The sequence below is a fragment of the Puma concolor genome, chromosome E4, assembly GCF_028749965.1.
Source record: "Puma concolor isolate L17-30 chromosome E4, mPumCon1.1.hap2, whole genome shotgun sequence".
Taxonomy (NCBI): Eukaryota; Metazoa; Chordata; class Mammalia; order Carnivora; family Felidae; genus Puma; species Puma concolor.
The window spans coordinates 58,419,478-58,435,899 of record NC_141683.1 but is presented as its reverse complement, the minus strand read 5'-3'; the positions used below and the strand labels follow the sequence as shown (position 1 = coordinate 58,435,899).

The 16,422-nt window shown below is 39.4% G+C and overlaps 2 protein-coding genes across 6 annotated transcripts in view; one reads left to right on the top strand and one right to left on the bottom strand.

The window, feature by feature from the left end:
* The window catches only part of BLZF1 (basic leucine zipper nuclear factor 1), a 31,290-nt gene extending 19,437 nt beyond the window's left edge, over positions 1 to 11,853 (top strand). Inside the window, exons 6-7 of the mRNA XM_025926216.2 lie at positions 1,368 to 1,587; positions 10,520 to 11,853. Coding sequence (XP_025782001.1) covers positions 1,368 to 1,587; positions 10,520 to 10,705 — 406 coding nt within the window. The 3' untranslated portion in view covers positions 10,706 to 11,853. The remainder of the gene's footprint in view (positions 1 to 1,367; positions 1,588 to 10,519) is intronic.
* A 197-nt stretch (positions 11,854 to 12,050) lies between these two features.
* Positions 12,051 to 16,422, bottom strand: part of CCDC181 (coiled-coil domain containing 181) — a 32,538-nt gene continuing 28,166 nt past the window's right edge. For all 5 annotated transcript variants that reach the window (XM_086693696.1, XM_025926305.2, XM_086693694.1 and 2 more), the window contains one exon: positions 12,051 to 15,976. In XM_086693696.1, the coding sequence (XP_086549822.1) occupies positions 15,914 to 15,976 (63 nt within the window). In that variant the 3' untranslated portion in view covers positions 12,051 to 15,913. The remainder of the gene's footprint in view (positions 15,977 to 16,422) is intronic.

Genomic DNA, 16,422 nt, shown 5'->3' with positions numbered 1-16,422 from the left:
AACCATATATCAAAATATCAGATTTTGTGGGAGGCAACTAAAGCGGTGTTTAGAGGGAAATTTATAGCTTTAAACACTTATTTTAGAAAAGAAGAAAGGTCCTGACAGTAATTTAAGCCTACTCTTTAAGAAACACAAAGAGCAGGGGGCACCCGGGTGGCTCAGGCAGTTAAACATCAGACTTCGACTCAGGTCATGATTTCATTGTTCGTGAGTTCGAGCCCACATCCGGCTCTGTGCTGACAGCCCATAGCCTGAAGCCTGCTTTGGATTCTGTGTCTCCCTCTCTCTCTGCCCTTCCCCTGCTTGTGCTCTCAAAAAAAACACAAAGAGCAAATTAAGCAGAAGGAAGAAAATAATAAGAATGAGAGCAGAGATAAATGAAATAGCCAATTCTAGTTCTTTGATGAGATAAATCTAAGAAACCTCTAGGCAGTATAATCAGGGAAAAAAAAGAAAGAAAGAAACACATTGCCAGTGTCAGGAATTAGGAAGGGCATATATTACCTAGATTCTATAGACATAAAAAAGATGATGTGGGGATGTTATGAACAACTGTATGCCAATAAACTCAACAACTTAAATGAAATGGACAGAGTCCTTAAAAGACACAAAATTACCAAAGGGTACTCAAGAACAAGTCACCTGAATAGCCCTAACCTATTAAAGCAATTGAATTTTCAGTTAAAAACCTTCTAATAAAGGAAATTCCAGGCCTACATAGATTTACTGGTAAATACCAGCAAACAACTAAGAAAGAAAGCAAGCCAAATTTACACAGACTCTTCTAGAAAACAGAAGGGAACACTTTCCAACTCACTTTATGAGGCCAGCATTACCTTGATACCAAAATCAGAGGTATTACAAGAAAACTACAGACCGGTATCTCCAATGAACATAGATGCAAAAGTCCTAACCAGAATTTTAGTGAATCAAATCCTACAATATGTAAAAAGGTTTCTACATCATGGCCAAGTACATTTCATCCTAGGAATTGTAAGCTGGCTTATCCTTCAAAAATCAATTAATGTAACTCATGAAAAAGGAAATAATAGATACACAAATCAGATCAGTGGTTCTGTACCACTAGATGAGTATACCAGTTTATTGTACCTGTACTAAAATATGAGAACGAAAAAAAAAGTTCTGCTTGTTGATGACTTCCAGATAATGACATTAATAAATCTATAAATGCTTTCTATAGTCTTATTTTAACCAGAATTTCCAATTTATTGAACTCTGAGAAAAAGATATGCGAGAAAGATACTTACATGATTCCAGAAGAATGTTTCCCGTTTCTTTAGTATTCTTGACTTTTATGTTTTATCCTCTTATTAATATTCAGTGTTCCTGTGTGTTCTATGCAGACTCTTGGAGGAGCTCTTAGTCTCTTTGCAGTGGGGAAGAGAGCAAACCTACTACCCAAGTACACAGCCTCACACCACGGCAGAACTAGCGTTAACAAATCACAAGTTGGCAAAAGCGGTCAATGCTCATCTTCTGGGAAATGTCGGTGCTAACGGCCAAAAAAAGGTTCCATCGCCAGTTGAATTCTGCAGCACCCCAGCAGAAAAAATGGCTGAAACGGTAAAATATTTCTCTCGTGTGACTGTGGAACTTCTAAGACTGTCCCCTTACCAAAAGGTGATATAACACAAAGTGCTTGGGATTAGGAGTTAGGAATTATGGGATCTAAACCTGATTCTCATGCTAATGAGCTTGAGATCTTGGAAAAACTTGTTTCTTCCTTTGTGTTTTAATTTCTTAAACATTATTACTCTTGGGGCGCCTGGGTGGCTCAGTCGGTAAGCGTCCAACTTCAGCTCAGGTCATGATCTCGTGGTTCGTGGGTTTGAGCCCCACGTTGGGCTCCGTGCTGACAGCTCGGAGCCCGGAGCCTGCTTCGGATTCTGTGTCTCCCTCTCTCTCTGCTCCTCCCCACTCATGCTCTGCCTCTCTCTCAAAAATAAACATTAAAAAAACATTATCACTATGTCCTTCAGGAGAAAAATGTGATTGTTTTGAAAGGGCCTATCTTTTAGCTATTATCATGAGCTGATAATAGATTACTTCTGACATCAGAAATTATTTCATTCCCATGTATAGATATGAATGTGGCAAATAACTGCGGAATCAAATAGTGTAGACCCGGTACCTACAGGCCTGGGTAAATTCAGGGTTCATGCAGATAAGCTGTTAAATACTGTGGTCTCACAGTTCTGTCCTAAGCAAGGTCACCTCTATTGCATTTCAATATCTTACTCCTGTGTCCCTATCGCAGGCCTTGTCCTTAACCAGAATGGTCCACTTTTAAAATCAACTCAACACCTCTCTCCGTGACCTGTGATCTCAACTCTTCTTTCCAAGCCCTGATTGCTTTAATTGCCCCAGTTCCTCGATCACATAATCTTTATTCCCTCAATCCCTACGTTTTTTATTTCATCTCATCAGCTCACTCCCCTGGTTTCTTTTCCTTCCATAACTTGCCTATATTTCAATTTTAAGTATCTTTCTCCCTTATCCCTCAGGTACCCTGAAAATGTCAGTCCTTTGTCAGTTCGTCACTTGCCTTGTTTCTGTACCTGTCAGATTATAACCTCACATTCAGTAGATGACTTTGGTTCCTAGTTCACAAAAAAAAGAAGGCACAGGCAGAAAATTCCTTCAAGGTCCCACATGATACCTAGAAGCCTAAAAAGAAAAATCTCTCTATCTTAAGTTCTCTGATGTGGCCTTATCACCTTTACAAGCAAGAACGTTGGACAAACGGTCCATACTTGTTTGTATTCATGTACCATCCATTCCTCAGTTCCTGCCATACTAATCCCAGTAGCCTTCCAGCTCTGCTCTTCTCAAAACGTGCTCATATAAAGGTCATGAACATTTAAATGCTTTTTTACCATATTTTTTTCTTTTCAGATTTTTATCTAAATTCTAGTTAGTTAACATACAGTGCAATACTGGTTTCAGGAGTAGAATTCAGGGATTCATCATTCACATACAACACCCAAGTGCTCATCATAACAAGTGCCCTCCTTAGTACCTACCCACTATCCATCTATCCCATCCCCCACCCACCTCCCTCCATCAGCCCTCAGTTTGTTGTCTATAGTTAAGAGTCTCTTATGGTGGGTTTCCCTCTCTCTTTTTTCCCCCTCCCATATGTTCATCTGTTTTGTTTCTTAAATTCCACTGAGTGAAATCATACGGTATTCATCTTCCTCTGACTGACATTCTGCTTAGCAGAATACACTCTAGTTCTATCCACATCGTTCCAAATGGCAAAATTCCATTCTTTTGATGGCTAAGTAACATTCCATTGTGTGTGTGTGTGTGTGTGTGTGTGTGTGTGTGTGTGTGTACATACATACACCACATCTTCTCTATCCATTCATCATTCATTGGACATTTGGGTCCTTTCCATGGTTTAGTGTTTTTAATGCTGCTGTAAACATTGGGGTGCATGTACCCCTTCAAATCAGCATTTTTTGTATCCTTTGGGTAAATGCCTAGTAGTGCAGTTGCTGGGTCATAGGGTAGTTGTATCTCTAACTTGTTAAGGACCCTCCATACTGTTTCCCAGAGTGTGTGCACCAGTTTGCATTCCCACCAAAAGTGCAGGAGGGCTCCTCTTTCCCCACATCCTCACCAACACCTGTTGTTTCTTGTGTTGTTAATTTTAGCCATTCTGACAGGTGTGAGGTGGTATCTCATTGTGGTTTTGATTTGTGTTTCCGTAATGATGAGTGATGTTGAGCATCTTTTCATGTGTCTGTTAGTCATCTGGATGTCTTTGTAAAAATGTCTGTTCATGTCTTCTGCCCATTTCTTCACTGGATTATTTATTTTCTTGGTGTTGAGTTTGATAAGTTCTTTATAGGTTTTGGATACTAACCCTTTATCCAATATGTCATCTGCAAATATCTTCTCCCATTCTGTAGGCTGCCTTTTACTCTTGTCAATTGTTTCCTTCGCTGTGCAGAAGATTTTTATCTTGATAAAGTCCCCCAATAGTTCACGTTTGCTTTTGTTTCTCTTACCTCCAGCAAATAGTCTAGTAAGAAGTTGCTGCGGCCAAGGTCAAAGAGGTTGCTGCCTGTGTTGTCCTCTAAGATTTTGATGGTTTCCTGTCTCACATTTAGGTCTTTCATCCATTTTAAATTTATTTTTGCATATGGTGTAAAAAAAAAAGTAATCCAGTTTCATTCTTCTGTATGTCACCGTCCAGTTTTCCTAATGCCATTTGTGGAAGAGACTGTCTTTTTTTTCCTTTGGGTATTCTTTCCTACTTTGTTGAGGATTACTTGACCATATAGTTGTGGGTCTATTTGTGGGTTTTCTGTTCTGTTCCATTAACCTCTATGTCTGTTTTTGTGCCAGTACCATACTGTCTTGATGACTGCAGCTTTATAGAGAAGTTTAAACTCCAGAATCATGATGCTTCCAGCTTTGCTTTTCTTTTTCAGGACTGCTTTGGCTATTCGGGGTCTTTTGTGTTTCCAGACAAATTTTAGGATTGTTCTAGCTCTAGCTCTGCGAAAAATGCTAGTGGTATTTTGATAGGGATTGCATTAAATGTGTGGATTGGTTTGAGTAGTAGTGACATTTTAACAGTATTTGTTCTTCCAATCCATGAGCATGGAATGTTTTTTCCATTTCTTTGTGCCCTCTTCAGTTTCCTTCATAAATTTTCTACTTTTCAGAGTACAGATCCTTTAGTTCTTTGGTTAGGTTTATTCCTATGTATCTTACAGTGTTTGGTGCCATTGTAGTTGGGATCGATTTCTTGATTTCTTCTTCTGCTGCTTCATTATTGGTGTATAAAAATGCCGCTGATTTCCGTGCCTTAATTTTACATCCTGAAACTTTACTGAATTCATGTATTAGTTCCAACAATTTTTTGGTGGAGTCTTTCAGGTTTTCTGCATAGAGTATCATGTCGTCTGCAAATAATGAAAGTTTTACTTCTTCTTTGACGATTTGGATGCCTTTTATTTTTTTGTTGTTGTTGTCTGAGAGCTGAGGCTAAGACTTCCAGTACTGTGTTAAAAAGTAATGGTGAGAGGACATCTCTGTCTTGTTCCTGATTGTAGAGGAAAGCTCTCAGTTTTTCCCCTTTGAGGATGATATTAGCCGTGGGTCTTTCGTATATGGCCTTTGTGATGTTGAGGTAGAATGGATGTTATATTTTATCAGATGCTCTTTCTGCATCTATTGAGAGGATCATATGGTTCTTATTTTTTTCTTTTATTAATTTGGTATATATGTTGATTGATTTGCAAATATTGAACCATCCCTGCAACCCAGGAATAAATCCCTCTTGATCATGGTGAATAGTTCTTTTAGTGCATTGCTGGGTTCAGTTTGCTGATATCTTGTTGAAAATTTTTGCATCCATGTTTATCAGGGATATTGGCCTATAATTCTCCTTTTTAGTGGGGTCTTCGTCTAGTTTTGGAATCAAGGTAATGCTAGCCTCACAGAAGGAGTTTGGAAGTTTGTCCAGAAAAAAAAATAAAAAGGCGACAGCCTATGTGTGTTTTGTACTCTTTGTTAAAAGAAGCCAGATCCAAAAAATAAAAGTAAAATATATGTAAATAAATAAATATTTTAAAGATTAAAAGAAAGGAAACTAGAGCCTATTTCCCCTAGATCTGAAGCTTTGCAGCACTCTGTGATCAGTAGACTCTGTGCGTGCACGGGGTTTGTGCTGGTCTTCTGGGGAGAGGGCCTTCCGCACTGATTTTTTTCAGGCCAACTTGCCCTCTAGAGACGCATCAGTGCAGGTGGGGGGGTCTCGGCATAAGCCGCTCCAGTCTCCTCTTGGCGGCACTGTTCAGCTCACTGAGGTGGATGGGTGCTGATGGGCAGGTGGCAAATGGTGTTGCCCTGTTCGCTCATCCCCCGAGCGGAGAACTCGTGCCTGCCACTCTTCAGAAGTCCCCCTCACAGAAGAGCGAACAGTCCCCACTCTCGTGTCCCTGGATTCCATCAGATTCCTACCTTCACCCTGTCTGTGTCCAGCTGCTTTATCTCAGGCACCCACCTGGGCTTCTAAATCCCAGATTTTAGGGACTCACGCAGGATGTTGTGTGCTGAACTTCCGGGAGAGGGTCTCGCGTAGCTTTTGCCATTTCCGGCCTGTGCCGGGGAAGCAGTCGCGCAGCCACACAGTGGCTCAGAGGCTTGCTGCCCTCAGCCAGCATCCCCAGTCCTATGCCTGGGAACAGTACAGCACACCGGCACCACCTGTCCTTCTGTCCCCAAGTGGCCTTGCCACCACGCCCAAAAACAGGGGAACCGTTTCTCCCTGTGTGACCCAAGGGATCCTCAGACCATGCTGTCCAGTCCCAGGTCTCCACCCTCCTTCCCTGCAGGATCACCCCTAAGCCAAGCACCACCCCAGCGGGGGCGGACTTGTAAAACATCAGATTTTGTGCTCTGCTGCTTAGAATACCTTGCGTCTCCATAAGCAGGGCTCCCTCCCCTCCACAGCATGCAGTTCTTCCCTCCCCCAAATCAACTCTCTGTGGTTCCTACCTTCCAGGATTCTACTTGCAGACTTGCAGTTTTGTTCTCTCGGTCCTCTCGTTGATCTCTTGGGTGTTCAGAATGATTTGATATTTATCTAGCTGTGTTCAAGGGCCGAGGCAAGCTTAGGGTCCCCCTACTCCTCTGCCATCTTTTTTTTTTTTTTTTTTTTAAATTTTTTTTTTTTTAACGTTTATTTATTTTTTTGGGACAGAGAGAGACCGAGCATGAACGGGGGAGGGGCAGAGAGAGAGGGAGACACAGAATCAGAAACAGGCTCCAGGCTCTGAGCCATCAGCCCAGAGCCCGACGCGGGGCTCGAACTCACAGACCGCGAGATCGTGACCTGGCTGAAGTCGGACGCCTAACCGACTGCGCCACCCAGGCGCCCCTCCTCTGCCATCTTAACTCCTCACTTTATTACCCTAGTTTATGTGTCAGCCCTCCTCCCTTGATATCCTCTTGACTTCTCTGACCTCACTCATTCTTGGCCCCCATACTCCCTCTCAGGACACCTCCTCATCACCTTTTTTCCTCCTTTAAATGTTGATGTTCCATCAGAGTCTGTTCCCCATGCTTTTCAAACTCCCTTAGTTTCTGAAACACCGTATACTTCTAACTCCTCACTACTCCATGATCATTCTTTTTCAGTATTTTGCAGGGATGTGAGGCATCCTCCTCCTGTGCCCACTCTTGAGCCTTTCCTCTCATAACAGACTTTCTGTATTCTGTAGGGACTGTCCTGTTCCCATAGCTCCATGCTTGGGACTTCGACGGAGATATTTATTTCTGGGTTCAAGAGACCTGTCCAGCTTTCCACCTCCATATGTGCATCTCAAAGACAGCTGAAGATAGAACAACTGGTCCTTTCTCCTTGCTTTTGCATTTGCATTTCCCCCTCCCCGCAAAAAGAAAAAGAACCCACTTCCCCCTGTACTCCCTCTTAGTGAACTATACCACTATATAGCTGTTTTAAGTATTTCATAAAATTATGCATATAAAGCTCATAGAAGATTCCAAAATATAGTAATTGCTCAGTAAATGGTAGATACCATTTTTATTACTTTCTTCATCCCCCTAATCCTGTTGGTTTTACAAATCCTATCAGTTCCTTCTATTTTATCCCCTCTTCAAGTTCAAACACCTATCCTCCAGCCTCAATCATTGCAGTAGCCTTTTTACCAATACCCCTCACTTTGTACCTGCCTCCAGGCCATCCTCTACTGCAATTAGAGTCTCTCTCTACAGAGAGTTTTTTTTTTTTTTTAATTTTTTTTTCCAACTTTTTTTTAATTTATTTTTGGGACAGAGAGAGACAGAGCATGAACGGGGGAGGGGCAGAGAGAGAGGGAGACACAGAAACGGAAACAGGCTTCAGGCTCTGAGCCATCAGCCCAGAGCCCGACGCGGGGCTCGAACTCACGGAGCGCGAGATCGTGACCTGGCTGAAGTCGGAGGCTTAACCGACTGCGCCACCCAGGCGCCCCGAGAGAGTTATTTTTTAAATGCCGGTCCAAAAAAAAAAAGGAAAAAGTCAATCCACTTGTGTTGGTATTCCTGTTCACACAGCTCCCAGTCTCCCTCATTATTGAGTCTCAATTCTTCCATATTATATAGAAGGCTTTTCAAAATCTTTATTCCATCTCTTCTCAAGGATTATTAGCCAGGTGTCCCTACACTCTGCTCTTCAAATTCTAGCAGCCTCAACCACATTTCATTGCACAGACATGCCATTGTACTGCAAGCCTCTGTGTATACGTTCTGCCTGGACTGTCCTCGCAGCACCTCTCTACCTTTAAGAATCAGCCCTCCCCGAATCTCCCTGGCAAACTCGGAGGGACCTTCCCCCAGGCTTCCATTGGGTTTTGTGCATTCATCTGTGATAGCTCTTTACCATGTTCGGTTGCAGTTGTTTGATTCGCCCCCTCTCTCCCTAACTATAAGCTCCGTGAGGGTGAGGACCGTATCTGATGTTTCCTTAAGATCTGACACAGCAATCCTGTACACATAGTAGGTGCTCAGCTGTTTACAGAATGCATCCATACCCAAAACTAAATTCATCATCTTTTTTTCTTTTTTTTTTTTTTTTTTGAGAGAGAGACAGAGACAGCGTGAGTGGGGAAGGGGCAGAGAGAAGAGGAGAGAGAGAATTCCAAGCAGGCTCTGTGCTGCCTGTGCAGAGCCCCATGTGGGGCTCGAACTCATGAAACCGTGAGATCATGACCTGAGCCAAAATCGAGAGTCAGATGCTTAACTGACTGAGCCACCCGGGTGCCCCTAAATTCATCATCTTTATCCTTCCTCTTCTCCTTGTTGGGAAGCTGTGTCACTGCCTATTCAGTTGCTGCCGGTAGTATGTGGTATAACTGACAACTTCCTTGAAACACGCACTTCCCTTGGCTTACATAACTGCACACCCTCCCGGCTTTTCTCTTCTCTGACCATTCTGTTTTACTATACAATTTTAGGTATCCTGCGGGCATGTTCTAGATCCCCTTTTCCCAATCTTTTATCCACCACGTTCTCTTAGTTAACATACCTAACAGTCCTCCTTTCTTAGGGTCTCTTGAACCTTTCAGCCCCTTTGCTTCAAGGTCATCATTTCTTAGCTAGCTTACTGTAGTAAACTCCCTTTCTTTGTTCTTCCCATGTCTGCTTTTAATGCCTACCCTTTCCCATCTCTTCCAACTGAGTATGTAACATGTTTGTCTGAAAGGTATCCTGCTTAAAATCCTTCCCCGTCAACCTTCAGGCTAAAATCCAGAAACCTATCTGTACTGGTATCTCAGTCTCCTTCTACTGAATTCCTTTGGTATGTGGTTTCTCTCTCTATAGACAGAATGTAATAGCAGAGTATCTCAGTACTTTTCTTATTTTCCCTTCTAAATTTATAAGCAAGTTTTCGTTAAGCCCTTCGTCTTTACTTGTCCTGTAGCACCCAACCAAATTTTACAAAAATAGGACCTCAAAAACCCAGTGGAAAAAGCAGCAATCTAGTTGAAAAATAAAGGTCCCAAAATAGAACAGTGGCCCTTAAATGGTGCCAGGACATTCTTAAATTAGCTCTAGTCCTTTGGGTATGTTGGTAACTTAGAAGGAAAAAACCTGCTGGACAGCTTGAGAGAGAGACAGGCACATCCAACCACATCTGGAAACTCCTTACATAAGGCACAGGCTTGCACAAGAAAGCAAGAACATTCTTTCCCCTGCTGCTTTTCCCAGTTCCTTTCCAACTGCAGTGCCTACCTCGTTTGGACCACGACCCATCCTCCTGTGAATATGGCTGGGCGAATGTAAGCGTGATAAACAGGAGCTATGAACTAAGCGTGTTATCCTTGCCCTTCACTGGAGAATTGTATTCAACCCGAAGGTTCCTCCTGTTGTGGGTCGTAGAACAGGACATGTCAGAGCAGAAGAATTCAGGGAGCACGGTTCTATGACATCCAAGAACATGAACAAGAACATGAACAAGAACATGATTGTTAGCATAAAATGTTGCATATAAACTAGAAACAGAGGCATGAAAAGCCATTGATTTTACAAGTAACTCATTATAAACTTTGAAATACGATTTCAGTAGAAGAATGCAGAATCCTGATTCCAGGCAGTTAATGAAAGATCATAGAAGGAAGGTGGTGGGTGCTTTTTGGTTAAGGGTAAAAACTGATGCCACTTAAATTGATATAACCATCATATTTTCTTCTGTGTTTTCATGCTTTTTTCACCAATATCCATTAAAGAACATTAATTTCATTTTTGAAAACTAGGCAACCTAGGTAATGTCATAACTAGACACCGTTCATAATTTAGAGCTTTTTGAAAAGGGATAAGTTCTCTAACCAATCAAATTCATCATTCAGATGTTATTTTTTCTGGTAGTTACATGTGAATGAAATGGGGTTTTATAAGTACTTATATTAATCAATAAAGCCAAGGGCTTTTACAGTCCCTAATGCATTCATCTGACATTACTTCTTGTTTTCCCTAGGTTCTACGCATTTTAGATCCAGTTACCTGTACAGAAAGCTCACCTGACAACCCATTTTCTGAGTCTTCACCAACCACCTTACTTGCTACAAAGAAAAATATTGGACGATTTCATCCCTATACTAGATATGAAAACATAACTTTCAATTGCTGCAACCACTGCCAGGGAGAACTTATTGTCCTTTAACATTCAGTGTGTCGGAGGCACGCCACAGGCACTTGCTTCTCTGGGAGCTGGAGTTCTTACAGTGGTAGAAGTGATATCACTTTCTATTTACGTAATCTATATCCCCAAAGATGTTTTATGTACTGGACCACAGATTACCCTTTCTTAAGAAGTATCTCAGGGTAAGAAAAGAAGGAAACTGTGTAGCTATATTTAAAGGAGATGATAACTTTGCAGGCACTGTATGATGCTTTTCCTAAAGGACTCTGAAAGAAAAAGATTCCACCTGTATTTTAAGCCCTAAGTTATATCTTGCTGTGTATTTAATATGAGCAGACTTAACTTTTGGTACTCTTAATGCAAGGTGGGTCATATGCGACCACACCACTCATTTACTGTTGTCTCTGGTTATTTTCTGGTTTTTTGTTTTGTTTTTTTACACCACAGCAGTACAATCGAATAGATGCAACAGGGCTTGTATGGCCTGCAGAGCTTAAAATATTTCCTATCAGGTCCTTTACAGAAAGTTTTCTGGCCCCTACTCTCAAGGAATAATAGCCAGGGGGATGGGTGGAGGGAGTGTCCATTCCCTTTTTGGTGATTTTGTTGGGGCTACAAAGGAGGCTTATGGAAATACTATGGGTGAAGGGACTAATATTTTAAAACCAAATGCTACATGTTAGGAAAATTAAAAGTGTTTTACCAGCATATTAGCAAGTGTTTCAGCAAAACATATTATGTTGGTTTTGTGTGGGGAATGCCATAGTTTGAATGGGTGCAACTTGACGTATATAAAGAAAACAGATTCCACTGAGCTCATTTTGACAAATGCAACACAGTAGGAATATCCAATTTGATATAAAATGTGGTAGAGAAAGTTGAATCTTTCTGGAACATTGTACAAAATGAAAAATGAAATCCATCAATTAATTAATAATTGTTTATGATGAACCATCATAAAACACCCTTTTTATAGGTCTTTAAAAATATCCACAATATGTTTCCACCAGATTACACCATAGTAGGTGCAGAACTGTCTATCAAAAGAGAAATCTTCTGAAGACAAATCTGGTCAAATAACATATTTTAATGTCAACTTAATGGGTTTTTTTTGTCTGACTCATCAGAGTTATACTTTGAAATGGCAATAAATTTCTCTACATTCTTTATTTTGTATATTGATTTAATGTGCTTGTCAAGTCTTCCTCTAACTTATACTATTTATAGTTGATTCTTCAGCCTTTCCTTTAGGTTTACTTAGCATAAAACTTGAGGAAAACATAGAGGAAAAGCTTCATGACATTGGATTTGGCAGTGATTTCTTGGATATGACACCAGAAGCACAGGCAAGAAGAGAAAAAAATAGTTAACTTCATCAAAATTAAAAACTTTTTAATCAAAGGACAGTATCCACAAAACGAAAAGGCAACCTACAGAACCAAAGAAAATATTTGCCAATCATATAGCTAATAAGGGTCTAGTGTCCAGAATAAAGGTCTACAACTCAGCAACCAAAAAACAAACAACCTAATTAAAAAATGGGCAAAGGACATAAAGAGACATTTCCTAAACAAAGATGTACAAAATGCCAATAACATATCAAAAGATTCTCAACATCATTAATCAGTATCACTTCATGCCCATTACAATGGCCACTTATCAAAGAAGGAAAATAAGCATTGACAAGGATGTGGAGAAATTAGAACCCTTGAACGTTATTGGTGAGAATGTAAAATGGTGCAACCACTGTTGAAGACAGTATGGTAGTTCCTCAAAAAATTAAACACGGACACCTAGGTGGCTCAGTCGGTTGAGCATCAGACTCTTGATTTCGGTTCAGGTCGTGGAATGGAGCCCTGCGTCAAGAATCCCGAGCTCTGCTTGGGATTCTCTCTCTCCCTCTGCCCCTCTCCAGCTCATGTTCTCTTTCTAAAATAAAATTTTAAAAAAAATCAAACATAGAATTACCATATGATCCAGCAATTCACTTGTAGGTAAACACCCAAAAGAATTGAAAGCAAGGACCCAAATAGTTGTATACCAGTGTTCACAGCAGCATTATTCGTGTAGCCAAAAGGAAGGTGAAAGTAACATAGGTGTCCTTTGATGGATGCATTCATCCTTATCCATTCGATTATCCATTGATAAGCAAAATGTAGTATATATGTGCAGTGGAATATTAGCCTTAAAAAGGACTGAAAATCTGGTATATGCTACAGCATAAATGAACCTTTAATACGTTACACTAAGTGAAATAAAAGGACAAAGTGTAGGTACGTGAAATAAATTCATAGTGACAGAAAGTAGAATAGTGGTTATGGGGAGTCAAGGGAAGGCAGAACAGGGAGTTAATTATTACAGAGTCTGCTGGGATGATGAAAAATTCTGAAGATGGCAAGTCATGATAGTTGTACAATATGAATATACTTAATATCCCTGAATTATACATTTTAAAAATGGCCAAAATGGTAAGCTTTGTTATATATATTTTATCACACACACAAAAAATTGTGCATATACTCATAACCACAAGCCAATAGCACACTTCTGCAATGGTTGGCTTAAGAATGTCAAGAATAGTAACAATAATAAAGATAACAATTAATTGAGCTAAACAAAAGAAAAAGAAAGAAAATGATCTCAAATCGACAACCTAACATCACACCTAAGGACCTAGAAAAAAAAGAGCAAACTTAAGTCCAAAGCTAGCAGAACGAAGGAAATCAAAACTAGAGCAGAGATAAAATAGAGAACATAAAAACAGTATCAAGGAAATAGAAAATTGGTTCTTTGAAAAGACCCACAAAATTGACAAACCTACAGCCAGACTAAGAAAAAAAGAAGATGCAAATAACTAAAATCAGAAATGAAAGTGGGGGAATTATCACCAACCTCAAATAAGTAAAACAAACAAAAAGGAGTAATAGTACTTCAACAAATAAACTAGATGAAAGTGGACAAATCCCTAGAAACACACAAATTACCAAAACTGACACAAGAAGAAATAGAAAATGTGAACAGGCCTATAACAGATTAAATCGGTAAAAAAAAAAAAAACACAACTTTCCAACGCCATATATTCTTATGAATATAGATGAAAAAGTTCCTCAACAAATTCCCAGCAAACTACAACAGCACAGTAAAGGGATTATATACCATGACCAAGTGGTATTTATCTCAGGAATGCAAGGGTAGTTCGACATAAGAAAATCAACCAATGTAGTAGATCAGACACACACACAATGTGTATATCATACATATAGGATATACACACATCATATAAGAGGACAAAAGGGAAAAACTACATGATGATCTCACTTGATGCAGAAATAACTTTTGATAAAATCCAACACCCTTTTATGATAAAAGCACTCAGAAAAATAGGGACCAAAGAATAGGAATAAGTAGAATAGAATGGTAAGAACTTCAACTTTATAAGCATTTATGGAAAACCCCACAGCTAACATCATACTCAATAGTTAATGACTAAAACCTTTCCTTTTAAGATCAAGAACAAGACAAGGATGCCCACTTTTATCACCACTATTCTACACTATACTGGAAGTCTTAGCCAAAGTAATCAGTCATGAAAAAGAAAAGGAATCCAATTTGGAAAGGAAGAAGTAAAACTATCTCTATTCACAGGTGATGTTATCCCATATGTAGAAAATTCCAAGAAATCTACAAAAACTCTAGTGCTAATAAATTCAGCAACATTTCACAGTATATCAATGCAAAAATTCATTTGTTTGTTTTTGCATATACAACTCAAAAGCAAATTAAGAAGACAATTCATTTGCAGTGGAATCCAAAAGAATAAAATATCTGTAAATAAATTCAACCAAGAAGGTGAAAGACTCGTACGGTGAAAACTGCAGCAATGTTGCTGCACTAAATGAAAAGACATCTGTGCTATTATGGGTTGGAAGGTAATTTTATTAAAATGACAGTACTACCCAAAACAATCTATAGGTTCACTGTGATCTCTATCAAAATTCCAACAGCCTTTTTTGTAAAACTGTTGTGGAATATTCAAACGTTAAGTTGCTTTGTATCATTAACGATAACTGTAAGCAACCCAAACTAGTTATAACAGAATTTTAAATTATCTGGTGTATGCTGAAAGTGCCATAAGAAGTTGAGACAGGATTCAATGATTCTGTGTTTTCTCATTTAGGGTCGAGTGATTAAAGTACGAATACCCAGTTGACAAGAGCCGTGTCTTTTGAAGCTTTAACAGAACTCCTACACTGATTCTCCAGTCTCCAATCACACTTGTATGGGTGCCTTTGTCCTCCACCCTTTAAATGCTCTTATGCATATTGAGTACTGTTCCTCCATGTGTCAGATTCCTGTATAGTCTTAGTCTTAAATATTTCACCATATCTACCAAGGTATGTAAACTTTGTAACATGCCTCAGAGAAAAGATTTTGCAATCATGCAGATCACAGCCTGTGAGCAAACCGCTCCCCTCTATACTTTAGTTTCCTCATCTGCAAAACAAGACCAGTAGGGTTGTTACAAGGATTAAAGCCAATGATTTACATAAAGCGTCTCCAACAATACCACGTACACCATAAACTCTAAATAAGAGCCAGCTAATTTTGTAACATACCAAAATTGGATGCATAATTACTATCTTCATTTTGTAAAGAACATGAGGAAGTAAGCCCACCCTATTCCTCAGCTTTGGCCACAGCTATTCAAACTCAAAGTTGTCATAGGCAGGATTTTGTTTAAGGCCTTGAACCAGGCTTGTTTAAGAGGTCACTACAGCCTTATGAAATGTTCTATTGCCATCTTTTTGTAATAATAAGAGAGACCAAGAATAGAAATGTGTCCCTTTCTTATGTTCTTTCCAGCTAGAAATGCCAATAAATTACAAGTAAAGGAATCTACCGTTCATTCGTTGTTCAATTTGTTGCACGGTCTATGGTATAACACAATACAGCAATGCGAGGGAAGAAATTTATTTTGTTTAGTGTTAAAAAAAGATAAATTCACTGTCAGTATCACCAAAAGATAAATAGCATTTCCATAATTTCGAGTATGACCAAAGCACACAGGCCATTAGAAATGATATACAAAATTCTGAGGGTAGCAGCTTCCAAATGAAGTATTTAAGATACTTTCAATTGTAATGATCAGTAAAACGAAAAGCTTTGGCTTCTGACATATGTAGGTGGCTCTGCAATTGTTTAGAATGCTTTGCTTCTAGTCGGAGCTGTCTAGTTCTTTCTCTGACAGCTTGTTGCTCTGCTAGTTTTTCGATCCGTTTCCTTCGTAGCCATCTGTAGAAAAAGATATGATCAGAACTGGTGAGTATAAACCTCTCTTTTGCTGTAAAGTTACTACTGCAGGCTATTAAATGAAATTGAGTTCTTTACATTGAAATGCTATAGTCACAACAAAAATTATTAAAGTACTAACTGAAAAATTTCAGACTTATCCCCTATGATCACACAAGGAAGCACAGTCACATTTGCAATCAAATACTTAAAATTAAGTTTCTCTTACAATGAAACTGCCAGCTAAAAAAACTGGGTTTTTAGTAATAAATACAATATTTCACATGTGATAAAGGTCCTATTCTTTTTTTTAATATGATTTTCTAAGCAATCAAGTATTTGATAGATTCCAAATAACTTATTTTTTGCAACTAGCTGTATTCTAAAACATGGCTCAGTTAGGTTAAGAATACCAACATACAGAAATATTGCCTTAGCACTGGCAATGA